We start from the raw sequence: 19,854 nt of genomic DNA, 5'->3' as shown, positions 1-19,854 counted from the left end.
TTTATGCTATAAATCAGGGGTGGGGAACCTCCGGCCCGCGGGATCATTTCATGTGACCCCCAGCTCCCTGTCATAGCATATAGTGCAAATGATAATGCCCGCTTCCATTATTAGCATGTGGGAAGGACAGGAAGGTGAGAACAGCACTGCGCTGGCGGTACTCACCTTTCCTGGTCTTCTTCTGTGTTCTGACATGTACAGTGTCAGGACGTAGTGCATGTAGGCACACACTATGACCTGATGCTGTGTGTCGTCAGGTAAGAGTACAGTGCTGCGGGAAGAAGACCAGGGATGGCGAGTAAACCTGCTCAGTGGCATCGTCATCTGGAGCTGGAAAAGTAGGTTTATTTATATTTTTTAAATGTTTGATAGGGGGTCCGATCTGAAGAAGTGCAGGCTGGGGGGGTTTGATTGAATGCTGGGGTGGGGGCTGATCTGAGGCTAATGGACGGTGGGGAGGGTCTAATGGGGGTCTTAGCTGAGACTAATGGAGGCTGAAGAGGGTCTGATCAGAGACTGGGGGGTCTGATCTGAGGATGATGGAGACTTTGGGGGTCTGATTTGAGGCTAATGGAGGGTCTGATGGGAGGCTGATCTGAGGCTAATGAAGGCTGGGGAGGGTCTGATCTGAGGATGATGGAGACTTTAGGGGTCTGATGGGAGCTGATCTGAGGCTAATGGAGGCCGGGTCTGATCTGAGGCTTGGGGGTCTGATGGGAGAGTGATTTGAAGCTGATGGAGGTGTGGGCAGATCTGAGGCTGAGAAAGGGACAAAGGAAGGGACAGAGGCACGGAGAGTGAAAGCTGGGTGAACCCCTCTCTGGGATGAACTTGGCTGTCATTAATGCCAAATAAAGAACTAAATATATAAAATTCTTATCTTAAAAACTAGACTGCTATATTTGGCCAAAAAGGCACCTGTACTATATATAATGTATATATATATTTATATAATGCAGGTATCATTTTCTGTAACTTACTCCTTAGGCTACTTTCACACTAGCGTTTTAGTTTTCTGATATTGAGATCCGTCTTAGGCGCTCAATACCGGAAAAATAATGCTTCAGTTTTGTCCCCATTCATTGTCAATGGGGACAAAACTGATCTGAACAGAACGGAGTGCTCAAAAATGCTTTCTGTTCCGTTTAGTTGCCTTCCCATACCGGAGAGCAAACCGCAACATGTTGTAGTTTGCTTTAAGTCCTGGGATGCGGAGCAAGACAGATCCGGCATAACCCAAATGCAAGTCAATGGGGATGGATCAGTTTTCTCTGCCAGAATAGAAAACGGATCCATCCTCCATTGACTTTCAATGGAGTTCATGATGGATCCGCCTTGGCTATGTTAAAGATAATACAACCGGATCCAGATGGTTGTATTATAAGTAACGGAAGCGTTTTTGCTGAACCCTGCCGGATCCAGCAAAAAAGCTAGTGTGAAAGTAGCCTTAGTCAGTTACCGGTATATGTTTACCAAAATAGCAAATTTTTAAGTTGAGAATTTTGTATGTCCCACAACGATATTATAAATATCCAAATGGCCCTCAGCAGCAAAAAGGTTCCCCACCACAGCTACAAATCATGGAAGTATTGTTTATGCAATTGTCTAATAATTTGCTACCTACAGATACTAATTAACAACACTCTTCTGAATTGTCATAGTTGGCCATGGTGCCTCAAATAGGATTGTCTTTATACAGTCACAACATGGTCACTATGTAACACAAGTCTAAATGAGCAGTAGTGCAGATTTTCTGAAGAAGCATTTATTGTGGATTTTGCTGCAGATTGCATATGGTAAATTCCATGGTGGAAATCTTCAAAGTAAATTAACATGCTGCAGATTTACAAAGCTGTACCGCTGGTTAATTTACATTGCAGATTTTATTTCCTGATACATAAAGGCTGTGGATTTACCACACACACAAAACCTAAAGCAGAAAATGTCAGATTTGGCAGTAGTAGGGCTGGATTTAGACTGCATGCAACAGTAACAACTACAGTCTGCAAACAATAAGGCAGATCTGGGAATGTGTTAGCACCAAGTCTTTGGTATAAATTCCATGAAAAAGATCATGTGGAAAGTTTTTTCTTAGGTAAACACTTTTTAATAAAAAAAATATAATAATAATAATAAAGAAGCCTTAGATCTTATTCAAACAATCAGTGTTTGGTCAGTGATTTGCATCGGTGATTGTGAGCCAAAACCAGATTTGGATCAAAAATACAAGATCAAATCTTTCTAATATACATTATACCTGTGAGGACTCCAGGTTTTGGCTCAGGATAACTCCGGGAAATTACTGACCAAATACTGACTGGCCTTACTCACATTTACCAATCTCTTGGTGCTGAAATTGTGATGTTGCCCCTGTCTCTGCTGCTCTACACTTCTGGTTCCGGCAACACATGCCAAAAATGCCAGGAAGGACCCAACTCATCTATTCCAGTGATTGGCTGAGTGGGTCTGTCCCGGTATTTCTTGTGTTTCGTCAGAACAGGGAGAGCAGTGGGGCTGCAGCAGAGCCACATCAGTGGAGTTGATTAATGCTTCTTTTTAATTTTAAACCCTTTCAGACCTTTATTTTTTTATTTATTAAGTCTCTGTGCCACTTAGTTTGAAAATATGAATGTGACATAGCCTGTCACTTGACTGATTTTCTAAAGACAACCAAAACTTTTCAAACAACAAAGAGTTGAAAGGTCCAAAATGGCATTGTTTTCTCCCTAAGAGACATAGGCATGTATGTAAAACGTGATTACACAATGTCTGTGGTGTATATGCTAGGATAATCTCCCAATATACACAAGTGCAGCCACAGACTTTAATGGCTAACATTTGTCAAGAATGTGTCCTTTTGCCATATGTTTGGCCAGCATAAGCCAGGATGTGCTTTACAATACAACTTTGTACAAACAAAAAAGTATAAAGAGCTTTAGGCCCCTTGCAGACAAGCGTGTCTGGATGCGTCCTGGTGCATTGCGGCAAACCCGCGCGAGCAGGTACGCAATTGCATTCAGTTTTGACTGCGATTGCATTCCGTTGTTCAGTTTTTATCGCGCGGGTGCAATGCATTTTGCACGCGCGTGATAATAAACTGAATGTGGTACCCAGACCAGAACTTCTTCACAGGAGTTCAGGTTTGGGTTCAAGGTTGTGTAGACTGTATTATTTCCCCTTATAACATGGTTATAAGGGAAAATAATAGCATTCTGAATAAAGAATGCATAGTACAATAGGGTTTGAGGGGTTAAAAAAAATAAAAAATAATTTAACTCACCTTAATCCACTTGTTCGCGCAGCCGGCATCTCTTCTGTTGTGAGGAATCGGACCTTTGATGACGTCACTACGCTCATCACATGGTCCATCACATGATCTTTTACCATGGTAATGGATCATGTGATGGACCGTGTGATGAACGTAGTGACGTCATCAAAGGTCCTATTCCTCACAAAAGAAGACAGAAGAGATGTCGGCTGCGCGAACAAGTGGCTTAAGGTGAGTTAAAAAAAATGTTAACCCCTCCAGCCCTATTGTACTACGCATTCTGTATTCATGTTATAAGGGAAAATAATAATGATCGGGTCCTCATCCAGATTGTCACCTAGCAACTGTGTGTGAAAATCGCACCGCATCCGCACTTGCTTGCTATATATTGTGCGTTTTTCACGGCCCTATAGAAGTGAATGGGACTGCGTGAAAATCGCAAGCATCCGCAAGCAAGTGCGGATGCCATGCGATTTTGATGCACGGTTGCTAGGAGACGATCAGGATGGAGACCCGATCATTATTATTTTCCCTTATAACATGGTTATAAGGGAAAATAATAGCATTCTGAATACAGAATACAATAGTGCTGGAGGGGTTAAAACAAAATAAGAAATAATTTAACTCACCTTAATCCACTTGCTTGCGCAGCTCTTCTGTCTTCTTCTTTGCTGTGTACAGGAAAAGGACCTGTAGTGACGTCACTTCGGTCATCACATGGTCCGCTACATGATCCATCACCATGGTAAAAGATCATGTGATGGACCATGTGATGACCGGAGTGACGTCAAACATGCCGATTTTTCTCACGTGCATGCAAAACACATTACAATGTTTTGCACTCGTGCGGAAAAATCGCAACGCACCCGCATCTTATTCGGGCAAAAAACATGACGCCCGTGTGAAAGAGGCCTTAACGTTTTTTGTTTTTTTTTCAATAGACATACTGGTATGTACAGCTGACAATATAGTTAGTCCTATTAACCCAGTAGTCCCCAACTTGTGGCTATTAAGCTGTTGCAAAATTACAACACCAATGTCGGGAAAAGCCACAGTTGGACATCGCTGCACATATTGTATTGTCCCTTATCCATAGTTGAAAACTTTCATTGAGACAAAATGTCTCCTCTCCTTTGAGGATACGAAATATGGAGAAAAATGACCACATATATAAGATCAATGTTATAAGGGTTTTGTTTTGTTTTCAAGATGACTTTGCAGTGTGGTGGTTATATGTATTTTTTAGGGTGTGATATTTAAATTTATTGTTGCTTCTTTATTAAAGATCACTGATATTTTCATACATTTTCTTTTTCTTCACAAAAGGACCTAAGGGCCACACTTACCTAAACAGGAGATAATGTGATCACATTGTACAATTTCTTTTACACTTACAACATGGTTTAATATAATGTCCATTTAATTTTATAGCCTACTATTCTTAGACCTCAAGTGTTGAAGTGTGATGCAACCATTAACAATGTATCACTGAATCTATTTGTGATTTTGCCTATTTTGGTGTCTTTTTGAATCAATAAAATGCATCTGCGCCTGCCAAGAATTCTATTTTTGTACAGACCAAGATGGCCGTTCCAGCTTTATATGTGTCTGACAGACTCTGCTCTTGATGCACACCAATGTAATTTCAATAAAAACCACCCACAGAGATATTTCTCCTAAAACAGTTTGGCAAAAAAGTGCTCTCTCCCAAATTGGATAATTAATTTCAGACTTTGTAGGGATCAGTTTAAACCTATTAGGTGCTATCACTAACAAATGACGACTCGTCTCTTCTCGAAAAACAGAAAGTGTGCTGAAGTCCATGCTGTTAATGCAAAAAATCAACCTGTTGCTAAGGACATAAAAAGGTTATCATTATAGCATTTATAGATAAATGAGCAAAACATTTCCTTATACACACAAGATTTAAAGAAAAACTGTTTATAATTTTATGGCTGGTTGCAAGAAGCCTTAATACCAGCTGTTCCACACACCCAGAACAAGACAAATTCAACCTACATAGGCACACATTGTCAAAAGAACTCCAAGGCAGCAAGCAGGATCCTCTGGAAGAGTTTCTAGGTTGAGTAAGGGCAACTGTACTGTCTTCTTTGCATAGTTTGTTAATGTGAGTGCTCATGTGTGTGCCTTCAGCACCATCTAGTGACCTTTAGCTGTAAGTGCATCTTCTGCCTTTTTTAAGTTATGCATATTCATTAGGTCACCTGACTTCCTGCTCACAGTGCTTTCTGGGAAAGAGACAAGCTCCTGCTTTCTTTTCTCCTCACCTCATGGAAGGAGCAGCTGCACATTGTGTGTCTCTTACTAAAGCATCGTCGGTAAGGGATTTATTTATGTTTTTGTATTGGTTTTGTGTACATTGTGCTGTATACTCAGTTCTTGTATGTTCATTTTCCTATAGTTTACCTTATCTACTGCCGGTTAATAAAGCCACAGATTACAGAAAGAAGTCTCATCTTATTAACTAGTAGAATGGTGATACAGACGTGGACAAAATTGTTGGTACCCTTTGGTCAATGAAAGAAAAAGTCACAATGGTCACAGAAATAACTTTAATCTGACAAAAGTAATAATAAATTAAAATTCTATAAATGTTAACCAATGAAAGTCAGACATTGTTTTTCAACCATGCTTCAACAGAATTATGTAAAAAAATAAACTCATGAAACAGGCATGGACAAAAATGATGGTACCCCTAACTTAATATTTTGTTGCGCAACCTTTTGAGGCAATCACTGCAATCAAACGCTTCCTGTAACTGTCAATGAGACATCTGCACCTCTCAGCAGGTATTTTGGCCCACTCCTCATGAGCAAACTGCTCCAGTTGTGTCCGGTTTGAAGGGTGCCTTTTCCAGACTGCATGTTTCAGCTCCTTCCAAAGATGCTCAATAGGATTGAGGTCAGGGCTCATAGAAGGCCACTTTAGAATAGTCCAATTTTTTCCTCTTAGCCATTCTTGGGTGTTTTTAGCGGTGTGTTTTGGGTCATTGTCCTGTTGCAAGACCCATGACCTGCGACTGAGACCAAGCTTTCTGACACTGGCTAGTACATTTCTCTCTAGAATTCCTTGATAGTCTTGAGATTTCATTGTACCCTGCACAGATTCAAGACACCCTGTGCCAGACGCAGCAAAGCAGCCCCAGAACATAACAGAGCCTCCTCCATGTTTCACAGTAGGGACAGTGTTCTTTTCTTGATATGCTTCATTTTTTCGTCTGTGAACATACAGCTGATGTGCCTTGGCAAAAACTTCGATTTTTGTCTCATCTGTCCACAGGACATTCTCCCAGAAGCTTTGTGGCTTGTCAACATGTAGTTTGGCATATTCCAGTCTTGCTTTTTTATGATTCGTTTTCAACAATGGTGTCCTCCTTGGTCGTCTCCCATGTAGTCCACTTTGGCTCAAACAACGACGGATGGTGCGATCTGACACTGATGTTCCTTGAGCATGAAGTTCACCTTGAATCTCTTTAGAAGTCTTTCTAGGCTCTTTTGTTACCATTCGGATTATCCGTCTCTTAGATTTGTCATCAATTTTCCTCCTGCGGCCACGTCCAGGGAGGTTGGCTACAGTCCCATGGATCTTAAACTTATGAATAATATGTGCAACTGTACTCACAGGAACATCTAGTTGCTTGGAGATGGTCTTATAGCCTTTACCTTTAACATGCTTGTCTATAATTTTCTTTCTGATCTCTTGAGACAGCTCTTTCCTTTGCTTCCTCTGGTCCATGTCGAGTGTGGTACACACCATATCACCAAACAACACAGTGATTACCTGGAGCCATATATATAGGCCCAATGGCTGATTACAAGGTTGTAGACACCTGTGATGCTAATTAGTGGACACACCTTGAATTAACATGTCCCTTTGGTCACATTATGTTCTGTGTTTTCTAGGGGTACCATCATTTTTGTCCATGCCTGTTTCATGAGTTTATTTTTTTACATAATTCTGTTGAAGCATGGTTGAAAAACAATGTCTGACTTTCATTGGTTAACATTTATAGAATTTTAATTTATTATTACTTTTGTCAGATTAAAGTTATTTCTGTGACCATTGTGACTTTTTCTTTCATTGACCAAAGGGTACCAACAATTTTGTCCACGTCTGTATCTGCCTGTTGAACTGCATATAGACCCCGGGGGTACATGTTGTGAGAACAGGACAGCAACTTTGGAAAAATTGAGAAAACACTTTTTTTTTTCATATGATGTATTTGATAGATTCTTGAAGAGGTCATTTTACCATTTACAAGATCTCTGATTGCTGTCAATGAACCTGAATATTCTTGTTTACGAGAGACTGAAAATCTATGACTTCTCACAGCTCAGACAAGTGTTTCAACATTTCTTCAGAGCCTGACAAAAGTATGCATCAGGAGTATTCCACAATGTATACCTCTGACGAAAGTCTCTGAGGCATGCCACCAGTCAAAAACTTGCATACGTTGGCTACAATGTTAACCAGGCAGTATACTTTGATTACTGTGACCCATTGTATAGGAAAGCATAGTCTGCTGTCCTTACCTATATAGTTACCAAAAGGCAAAAACCATAAAGATGGAGGTCAAAAATACACTAATGTCTGAAGAAGAATAACTGAGACATGGCTGGATGATAGCTATGACTGTTAACACACAGGGCTACAGTCTGTTTAGAAAAGGATTGTGTAAACCAGAGAGGGGGTGGTGGTATGCCTTTATGTGAAGTCCTGTCTAAAGTCCACACTCAGTGAAGATCTAAGTGAGGGACATGAACATGTGGAGTCGCTGTGGGTAGAGATACATGAGGCAAAAACAATAATAAAATACTGATGGGAGTTTGTTATAAACCACCTAATATACCAGAGTCCACAGATAGTCTACTAGTAAATGAGATAGATGTGGCGGCATATCATAATGAGGTTGTTATTATAGGGGACTTCCACTACCCAGATATAGACTGGGAAACCTCGTAAAGGAAACAGCTTCTTGCCAATAACCAAAGACCTTTCCCAACTGGTTCAGGACCCAACTAGAGGGACAGCCATACTGGACTCAGTACTAACCAATAGACATGACAGAACAGCAGAAGTGCAGGTTGGGGGACACCTGGGAAATAATGACTATAAAATAATAACCTTCCAATTGTCATACAAAAGAGTTTTTCTTTAGGGAGGCACAAATATACCGAACTTCAAAAAAGCTGAATTTAACCAGGTAATAGAGGCCATTAGCCTCACTAACTGGCACAATGTCCTTAATAATATATTTTTAAAAGCATCCTAAACTCTAATTGTGAAAGTATAGGAATAAAAACATAGGAAACAAGAAAAAAAAAACTATGTAGATAAATACGAATGAAAAAGGGAGCAATGAATGATAAAAATAAAGTATTTAAATCACTAAAATAGGAAGGTGGTGAGGAAGTATTGAAAAACTAGGGGAAAAAAATGTAAAAGACACATAAAAGCAGCCAAGCTGGAGACAGAGAGATTCATTGCCAAAGAGAGTAAAACTAACTCTAAAATGTTCTTCAATTATATAAATGGTAAAAAGTTTAAACCTCAAAGAGTTGGCCTTTTAAAGAGTAATGATGGAGGTGTTGTGAAGAGTAATGAGGATAAAGCGAATCTATTAAATATTTTTTTCTCCACTGTATTCACTAAGGAAAACAAACTGTCGGATGAAATGCAGAATGGAAAAGTAAATTCCCCATTAAAAAAGCCCTGTCTGACTAAAAAAGTCCAGCGATGTCTTAAAAAGATTAAAATGGACAAATCACCACATTCAGATGGCATACATCCCTGTATCCTAAGATAAGTAAAGTCATAGACAGACCCTTATTTCTGATATTTAAGGACTCCATATTGACAGGGAGCGTTCCACAGGATTGGCGCTTAGCAAATGTGGTGCGAATTTTCGAAAAGGGTCCAAAACAGAGACCGGAAACTAGGCCGGTAAGTTTAACATCTGTTAACAGCTTATACCATTATATCAGCATGGCTTCATGAGGGATCCGTCATGTCAAACTAATTTAATCAGTTTCTATGAAGAGGTAAGGGCTCTTTCACACCTGCGTTATTGTCTTCCGGCATAGAGTTCCGTCGTCGGGTTTCTATGCCGGAAGAATCCTGATCAGGATTATCCTAATGCATTCTGAATGGAGTGAAATCCATTCAGGATGCATCAGGATGTCTTCAGTTCCGGAACGGAGCGTTTTTTTGGCCGGAGAAAATACCGCAGCATGCTGCGCTTTTTGCTCCGGCCAAAAAAACTGAAGACTTGCCGCAAGGCCGGATCCGGAATGAATGCCCATTGAAAGGCATTGATCCGGATCCGGCCTTAAGCTAAACGTCGTTTCGACGCATTGCCAGATGCGACGTTTAGCTTTTTTAGAGTGGTTACCATGGCTGCCAAGACGCTAAAGTCCCGGCAGCCATGGTAAAGTGTAGCGGGGAGCGGGGGAGCAGCATACTTACCATCCGTGCGGCTCCCGGGGCGCTCCAGAGTGACGTCAGGGCGTCCCAGGCGCATGGATGACGTGATCGCATGGCACGTCATCCATGCGCATGGGGCGCTCTGACGTCACTCTGGAGCGCCCCGGGAGCCGCACGGATGGAAAGTATGCCGCTCCCCGCTCCTACTATGGCAACCAGGACTTTAATAGCGTCCTGGCTTCCATAGTAACACAAAGCATTTTGAAGACGGATCCGTCTTCAAATGCTTTCAGTACACTTGCGTTTTTCCGGATCCGGCTTGTAATTCCGGCAAGTGGAGTACACGCCAGATCCGGACAACGCAAGTGTGAAAGAGGCCTAAGTTGTAAACTTGACCGGGGTGAGACAATGGACTTTCTATATCTTGACTTCTTCAAAGCATTTGATACTGCGTCACATAAAAATTTACTACATAACAGGGGTAGATCGGTAATTTAAAGTGGCCCTGGAAAATAAAATAAAAGTGGCCCTATGTTGTAGGTAGGCCCAGACTGACAGAAGGTGGTGCCAACATGATAGGCAGTGGCAACTCAATTAGGCAAGGTGAGAAATACGATAGAGGGAGCAGTATATTGTGCTTCAATTTTTTATTTGGCTCATTGCAGCACAAAATACTGCACCAGAATACAGTGGTCCCTCAAGTTACAATATTAATCAGCTCCAGGATAACCATTGTATGTTGAAACCATTGTAACTTGAGTAAATGGTTCCACGTCCCAAAATGTTATCTAAGATAAAAGAAAATAAAGATTTAAGAAAAATAAGCAGATAACTAACACAGATTAAACAAGTCCTTACATGTAACAGTCAGCAATAGCTGCTAACTACAGTAGTAACTAATACAGCTATTTCACTACAGAAGTGCCCTTGATGGGTTGGATCTCAGTCTGAGGCATTGCATGTTGAGTCTAGTTTCAACTTACATAGGGGTCAGAGAAGATCATTGTATGTTGAAAATATTGTATCCTGAGGGCATTGTAACATGAGGGTCCACTGTACCAAATACCATAGTACAGAACACCCTTCCTAGAGGATGCTCCTCTGTGGTGGTCAGTAGGGATTATTGGTTTTACCGATATTATCGGCGGATATTCAGGATTTTCAAAGTTATCGGTATCTATTTTGCCGATAATGAATCGGGAACAAGGATCGCGCTGCTCTCAGCGCAATCCATGTTCCCTCAGCAGCACAGGGGAGAAGTGTATTACTGTACAGCAGCAGCGGCACAAAGCGCACGGCTTCATAGCAACCAATTACGCCGTGCGCTCCTGCAATGCCAGTCCGGTATCTCACAGACCGTGTTCCACGGACGTCTGCACGAGGCTTAAGTGTATTACAAACTTTCTCCCACAGGTGTGCACTGTGTAATTAAGGAGCTTTGAGGGACCCGCTTTGTCTTTGAAAACCCTTTCAATGTCTTTATATATTTTTATATGCTTTGGGGGTTCTTTTTTGAACATGCTATGGTATAGCTGTAGAATTAAAGGCTGAAGGCATGTTCGGACATATCTTCATCCTCAACTAAAATTATGGACCTAAATGAAATAATGTTCAATAATAATAATATTACATGATAATGTAATATTAATAATTTTCTTACTCCTCATTTTAGCAGTTGGGGGTGGAGGGGGTGGAATGGGGTTAGCACTCACTATGACATATCAAAAGTTTTTTCAAAGGGCACTTACTCTTAAGTTGAACATTTATTAATGGAAAACCAATCAATTGCTTTAATTATTTTTTTCCAATAACTGAAATAGTAGTGTGGCGATGCTGTTGCATCTGCTGCTTTTACATGCAAAGCTGTTACAGTATTTACTATAAATATGTTTTATTGGAGTTTACCCCGGATCTGTGACTGTCACAATTGATGCAAGGTGCACAGAACATGGAATTTCCTGATACATGGAATTTTGATTAATAATATATAGCTTATTCAATAGGTTTCCGGGACAAATGGAATGCTTGAGTTGGCTTGCAAGGACAAACTCTATCAATATGCCCTATTAGGGCCCCTCTTCTACTAGCCAGAATAGAGCAGACATGTAAAATCCGCTTTCACTCTCTCAAAGACCCAGTGCATCTATGTATTACATGTGACCATACATTTGAATAGCCAGCATGTGATACATTTACCCAGCAGTGGCAAGACCTGACATGGATTCTCCGGCAAGTACAGCTGATTGCCAGGAGCTGGGGAAACTGTTTTGTGGTATCAGTTAATCACTCAGCAAGCTTCTGTTTCTGTGTAAGCCAATCGCTTGGACAAGGAAGAGGATCACTGTACCACAGTATGCAGTATGCTATAAAATGGTAATTGACAACTCACACATTTTCATAATACAGCTGATCATTATAGACTATTATAGTATACTTCTGCTTGTAATCTGAACATATATTTTGCATTACACAATATTATCACCCACCTGTGCTGAGAACCCACAGAAGAATCCAAACCAGAAATGCACTAATGTAAAGGCAAAATTTTTGTAGAAGAAATAGCAAAGAAATTTGCACATTCGAAAGTACGACCAGCGCCCATGAACCAGCAACAGTCTTTGTAGGTACCTAAACTGAGCAAAAGAGTAATCACTGGCTAAAACTGCTTGCATGCCCTCCTGTCCGCTGATGCCAACACCAATGTGAGCACCTGCAATCACAAAAAAAAGAAGGAAATAATTAGCAAAGAAATAAAATTCAAAATTGATTTGTGATAATCAAATACCACACTTTCAGACATCTCTGTGAAATACAGTTACAGCTATAATTTATTCAAAGTTAAGTTTTATAACCAATTCTTAGGTTCCAGAAAAGAATAATGAACACGTTGCACATTACTGCGCTGAATTCTGCATGGAAAAGCCACAGATTATCTATTTTAACTAGTTCAAGAACAGGCCATGTAACCCCTTCCTGGCCAACTAAAATGTTCATTTACTGTATATTATGTCAGCTTTGCATAACAGTCATTTTGATATATAGGATGTGTGAATTATGGCCGCCAGGAGCGGGGATAGAAGCTGTGGTGGTGTTTTTCAATTATTTTTTATTTTGTTTTTATTTTACACTTTGTGCCCCCCCCCCATAAGGTCATATAAGACCTTTGGGGGGCATTTAAAATTACATTTATTTTTATTTATTGCTGGTTTCTCCTGTAACTGGGGCTACTATGTAAGGTTGTACCTCTCCTGGTGCCAAATGGTTTCCAATAAATACAATGAGAGCAGGCTACAGCTTTATACTTACTCTAATTAAAATCAGCCTATGGGGCAGACAGGCTAGTCAGGTGTGCAATACCTCATTGTATTTATTGGAAGCCATTTAGCACCAGGAGAGGTATAGAGTGGGCTCAGCATGCATGTTGGTACCTGCATCCCTGGATTTAATGGAGGCCGTTATGGCACCAAAAATTGTAAAAAGTAGAGTGGACCCAGCATGCATGTGGAACCTGCTGTCCCTGAATTTCATTGTGGCCATTAAGGCCCCCTATGTAACAGGTAGGATTTGGTGTTTGGGCCCGCCTGCCAAACGTCAAGGTGATCTCTATAAGATGAGAACCTAATCATTTTGTACAAAATTACCAAGAATCTTAAATTTGCTAAATAAATGTAGCATTAGCACCAGAATGTTTTCTATAATTATGGCATTATTGTACTTTGTGTGTGCAGAGGGCTGCTACATTGTCTTTTTTTTACTGTATGTTTCTAGCCATAAGAGTGTGCACCTGCACATTGGGATGTGTTGACTAACCCCCTTTTTTGGCAGTTGTTCTTTGCAGAATTTACCACTGAAAATATTGTTTCAAATGTCAATATTTTCCCAGTGTCTTTCCATGTAGATTTTTTTTTGAATGGGAGTGCTCTATAGAAGGGTTGGACACTTTCTGATGACACACTAAACTTAAGTGTAATAACATATGAAACCATAACTGATCATTTCTTCTGGCAGCATGTATGCTGAAGCCCCCCTGCTGCCCATAACCAATATATACAATGCTTCCAAGATGGCAGTGGTAATGAGATTTACTCATGTGTCTGCATCCTCGGCTCTATCCTCTTCTGCACTGGTGCTGAAAGCATTCAGCATATGCACAAATACAGTCAGCATTATCTCCTGTATCTGTGCATACACCAAGTGCTTCAGTGCTGGCGTAGACGAGAGAAGCCGTGGTGGTAGTCACTTGGGTAAATATTAGGATTGCCGCCATTTTGAAAAAAGTTAAAGGCCCGGCAGTTGGCACATCCATGGTTTGTACAGTTTTGGCCTTTAAACTAAAGCATGAATAATAACAAATTCAGTATGGACAGCTTTCAGCTTACTTTTTATCATGCTGATATCATTAGCACCATCTCCAATGGCCAGAGTGACCGCTTTTTTATACTTCTTCACTAATTCAACCACTTGAGCTTTCTGAAGGGGAGTCACTCTGCAACAGATCACAGTCTTGCATATGCATGCAATCTCCAAAAAATCCTTCTCCATATCGGCTTCCAGGGCATGGGCCTGTAAAGAAAATAATACAGTTCTTACATTTGAACATTACATTTTTGTGACAAAGCAGGTGGTAGCAAGTAATAGTCCCTACAGCAGATAGGCATAAAACCGCACCCGTAGGTATATAAGCATGTATGTTTGCGTTTTCAGCTAAACATACATATTAAAGGGATTTTTCAGGCTCCAGATACTGATGACATATCCTTAAGATAGGTCATCAATGGGGGGCGTGGCCTGCGTGAGGAGATGGCCGCCTGAGCTTGCAGCTCTCCCAGACCAGCACCTTTAAAGCAACTGAATACCCGCAAACTACAGAGAATACCGCATATATTTGAGACCTCCTTACCGTCTAAGATGCCTAAACGGAGGAAAACCATCACAGGTCCGAAGAAGATATCGGACTTCTACTTTTCTCAGCACCAAGATTCAGAGTGCATGAATATGGCATCACAGACTTCATCTCTGGCTTTGGAACCAGCTCCAACAGTGGAAGGAGGTGAACTACACATCCCACTTAGGCGCCGCAGCGGATCAGAACCTCCGGACACCCGCAGTGGGGGAAAATCCCTGAGGAGCCCGGCATATAGCTCTCAGGGTGAGTTCACAGCACGAGGCAGCGGCCATCTTGGACTTAACTCACAACGGGTGGGGAGCGAACAAATAAGTAACTCATAGCCACAAGAGCTGCATAACATCATAGAATCAGCCGGGGCTTCAGGCAGCGAATCCTCTGACATTGCTAGCCTTGAACCTGACCCCTCTAATATGTTTGATAAACTGCCGGTGTCAGAGAAGGCAGTCACAAAGCTTTCCCCTAAAACCATGCTTCAGGCCCTTAGACAATCCTTACACGCAACAATGAAGGAGATCATTACACTGATTAATAAAGCAGTCAAGGAAGTCGAAAATAGAGTAGAACATGTGGAAACAAAGATGGGAGAAATGGTCTCCTCACATAATGATTTAATCAACGCAGATTATGGTTTAGAGTATGAATTGAAAGCACTACAAACAAAGATGGCGGACCTTGAGGATAGGTCACGCCAGAATAACGTTAAATTGAGAGGGGTGCCTGAATCTGTACTACCAACGGACCTTCCGACTTACTTACAGTCAATTATCAAAGCCCTCCTGCTACAGTCATAACCAGCAGACCTCATTATCAACAAAATCCATAGAGTTGCAGAACCCAAAAAACCTTGATGAATCGGTGCCAAAAGATGTACTTGCTCGAATACACTTTTTTTTTTTATTTTTATATCAAGGAACAGCTGCTCCAAGCAGAAAAAAATCCCCAATTGTCTGCACCATATCAGGCAGTCACACTCTACTCTGATCTGTCCGCAATGACCCTACAACTGCGAAGAGAATTTACACAGATCACTTAAGCAAAAAGAGCATCACATTTTGTACCGATGGGGTTTTCCCACACGTCTACTTATCAAGCACAACAACCACCTGCATGTGATCCAGTCCCCAGCAGAAGGAGCCATCTTTCTTCAAAAGCATGCAAATCAAGATTTCACCGGACCCAAGACGGAGACCCTCTCCCCAGCACGCGACTCTGGACTGGCATAGAACATCAAGATAATCTAATGGAGCAGCGCAGTTGCTCTATCTTCTTCTTTCCTTTTAGGTGTTGGTCGGTGCGACCCTGACACAGTTCAGGTAGAACTTTCCCCCCAACCCTACGGGATGGAGACTGAACAGAGAGACTCAAACCATCCGAGTTACAGGATAAGTTCTCACAACCCGCTACTTTGGCAAGACGGACCTAAAACCTGCTTGACAAATAGGCGACATAGTAGTTTTTCTTACCATGTTAACACGGTTTACTTTCATGTCTTGTTATTATGCCAGATGTCTAAGATGCAATATGTGGAGGACAAGGAACCAAGAGAGACCACTGAAATGGCACTGGTCCCACTGGAAATCCTGATGAGCCATCACCCCCTCATTGAACCACCATGGTATTGCGCATAACGTCACTAAATGTCAATGGACTTAATAGTCCTCATAAAAGGGCGCAGAAGTGGTCTGAAGCACAATATTTTTGTGCTCTAGAAACCCATATTATTCTTAAAGATGCACACCGCATCAAACACTGTGGATTTCCAGAAGTGTTCCAGTCCTACTTTGTATATAAAGCCAGAGGGATCCTAATTGCAGTTAGAAACACAGTAGCCTTTCAATTGATAGAGCAACATATTGATGTCCAGGGTAGATACGTGATATTAGTATGCTCCATTAATAACGCAGTGTATACTTTAACCGCGATTTATGCCCCAAACAAATGACAAGTACGGTTCTGTAAAAAGCTGCTCAAACATATACACAAAATGAAGCAAGGCAAGCTTTTTGTCCTTGGAGACTTTAATCGCATACTAAACCCAAGCCTGGACACAACCACTCCTTCCCAGGGTACATCTACATAACCACTAGGGAAACTTTTGTGGACAGAGGGCCTATACGATTCATGGAGAACACTGCACGAGAATATATATTTTTTTTCAGCACCTCATAACAGTTAGGCCTAATGCACACGACCGTTGTGTGCACATGTGGCCGTTGTTCCGTTTTCCGTGATTTTCTGCGGACCCATTGACTTTCAATGGGACCGTTGAAAACTCGGAAAATGCACCGTTTGTCATCCGCCTCCATGATCAGTGTATCCTGTCCTATTTTTTTGACGGACAACGGTTCACGGACCCATTCAAGTTGGTGCCACCAATGATATTTATACAATAGAGGGAGGGAGGGGGGCCGGGGGAGGCCGCACACTGTGCCACCAATGATATTAATACAATAGAGGGAGGGGGGGGGGGGGGGGCGCACACTGGCCACCAATGATATTAATACAATAGAGGGAGGGAGGGGGCCGCACACTGGCCACCAATGATATTAATACAATAGAGGGAGGGAGGGGGGCACACTGGCCACCAATGATATTCAAGCTGGGAAGGGGGGGGGGGGGGTCTGCCCCCTGCTGCCTGGCAGCCCCTGATCTCTTACAGGGGGCTATGATATGCACAATTAACCCCTTCAGGTGCGGCACCTGAGGGGTTAATTGTGCGGATCACAGCCCCCTGTAAGAGATCGGGTGCTGCCAGGCAGCAGGGGGCAGTCATGTACACAGTTCGTAGTATATTCTAACCTGAATCATCCCCATCATCGTGGGAACGCCTCTGTGTTAGAATATACTGTCGGATATGAGTTTTCACGATGTAACTCAAATCCGATGGTATATTCTAACATAGAGGCGTTCCCATGGTGATGGGGACGCTTCAAGTTAAAATATACCATCGGATTGGAGAAAACTCTGATCCGATGGTATAATAGGGACTCCTGACTTTACATTGAAAGTCAATGGGGGACGGATCCGTTTGCAATTGCACCATATTGTGTCAACGTCAAACGGATCCGTCCCCATTGACTTGCATTGTAAGTAAGGACGGATCCGTTTGGCTCCGCACGGCCAGGCGGACACCAAAACGACTTTTTCCTTCATGTCCGTGGATCCTCCAAAAATCAAGGAAGACCCACGGAAGGAAAAACGGACATGGATCTACGGACCCCGTTTTTGCGGACCTAAAAAAAAAACGGTCGTGTGCATGAGGCCTTACTCTAGAATTGACTTCATACTGGTTGACAGGGACGCTCTCTTGATGACTAGTGCAACCTCAATTGGCACCATATCATGGTCAGACCATGCTCCAGTCACAATAACAATAATTCAAATTCTTCCCAGCCTCAATCTGGAAATGTAATTCACATCTTTTCTCCCACCCAGTCCATAAAGAAACTATTCAACAAGACATAAAAACATATTTTCATAGTTAATAACCTGTCCTGCCTTTGGAATGCTCATAAAGCGGTTATCAGAGGCTCAATTCTAAAACTCAGCCATGTAGTGGAGAAACAAAGGACCCAAAAAATGCAATCCCTACTTCAAGATCTACAAAGACTTGAATCCCAGAACAAAACCTCTCAAACTCAGTCACATAAAACACAGCTCCATACTCTCCGAATTCAGCTAAGGGGTCACTTACTAGCAGAGTACAATAATTATTTGTTCTATACTAAAGCGAGATACTACTCACAAAATAATAAGGCAGGCAAACTGTTGGCAATGCGACTAAAAATCTCACATACCTTACCTCCTTGACTCAACTAACTCACGTCACAACCCTCTCCATCTGACATTCAAGCATTTTTGCAAAAAGCCAATCTCTCACCAAAGTGCAACTAGAGGAATTAAACAGACATCTCCTTAACGGAGATCACAGTAGCCATACGAGCCCTCCCTTCCAACAAATCCCCAGGACCAGATGCACTTCCGGGAGAATATTATAAAACATACATGCATCTTTTATCTCCTGCCCTGCAGCAAATATGTCAAAAAAACCTATAGTTGAGAGTTTATTACCAAGAGAAAATCAGGAAGCCTTGATCGTCACACTACCCAAACCTGGTAAAAACCCAGACAGACCCCAAAACTCCCTATATCACTCCTTAACACTGATTTAAAAATGTATGCCAAAATAATAGCCAATAGACTAGCCCCTATCCTAACGGAACTGATCCATGAAGATCAAGTGGGTTTCATTAAAAACTACAAAGGCTTTATACTCGGCCCCCTCAGCTAAGGTGCTAACAAATGGAATGTTGTCAGACAGTTTTATTATCACTAATAGCACTCGCCAGGGTTGCCCCCTCTCCCCTGCTAATATTCATAATGTGTATGGAACCATTAGCAGCTCTTCTTAGAGCAGACGTAAAAGGTATACAAATAGGGAAAAAAGATCAAACCATTTACTTGTATGCTGATGACGTGATATTGACACTGTCAGATCCCGTGAATTCTCTGGCTAAAGCACGGGAGTGGATCCAACAATTTGCGCAAATATCTCTGTACAAACTCAATACAACAAATCACAGGCCATGCCAGTGTCCCTTACTCCCTCCTCCATAGAATACCTGAAAACCTATTTTCCATTAGATTGGCAGACAGATAAATTGGATATCTTGGTACAAATATCTCCCCTTCACTTGGCCAATTATATAGACAAAGCTATCTCCCTATGCTATCAACTATCAGAGAAGAAGCATCCCGACTATCTAAATCTAAAATATCATGGACAGGGAGAATCGCAGCCTTTAAGATGTTACTATTGCCTAAATTACTATACCTATTCCGTACGGTCCCGGACAGATTTTTCACGGACATCCAACACTGCATCTCACAATTTATCTGGGTGGGCTGAAAACCTAGGATAGCATATTCACTACTTACTAGACATAAATTGTCTGGAGGTATAGGATTACCTAATGTTAAAGCATATTACATAGCGACACAAATTGAGATGGTATCTAAATGGAAGCAGGGAACAATTACAAATACCCAAATAGAAAACAGCCTAGTTTTGCCCACCTCTCTCCAGGCTCTTACTTTTGAGTATAAAAATAAACTACCCCAGATAAAAAACGCCTCTCCACTAACACATGCTACTATACAATGTTTGAGAGATTTCCACCTGAAAACCTTAGGAGAATCCCAATCATCATGGGAACTGTACCCTTACAATTCT

The 19,854-nt window shown here is 41.6% G+C and overlaps 1 protein-coding gene across 1 annotated transcript in view; it reads right to left on the bottom strand.

Annotated features, from left to right (window-relative positions):
* The window catches only part of ATP8B4 (ATPase phospholipid transporting 8B4 (putative)), a 397,315-nt gene that overhangs the window by 19,538 nt on the left and 357,923 nt on the right, over positions 1–19,854 (bottom strand). Inside the window, exons 22-23 of the mRNA XM_044279613.1 lie at positions 14,092–14,275; positions 12,199–12,422 (exon numbers count right to left, since the gene is read on the bottom strand). Of these exons, the coding sequence (XP_044135548.1) occupies positions 12,199–12,422; positions 14,092–14,275 (408 nt within the window). The remainder of the gene's footprint in view (positions 1–12,198; positions 12,423–14,091; positions 14,276–19,854) is intronic.

The sequence above is a fragment of the Bufo gargarizans genome, chromosome 2 (assembly GCF_014858855.1).
Source record: "Bufo gargarizans isolate SCDJY-AF-19 chromosome 2, ASM1485885v1, whole genome shotgun sequence".
Lineage (NCBI taxonomy): Eukaryota > Metazoa > Chordata > Amphibia > Anura > Bufonidae > Bufo > Bufo gargarizans.
This window is presented reverse-complemented; position numbering and strand designations above follow the sequence as displayed.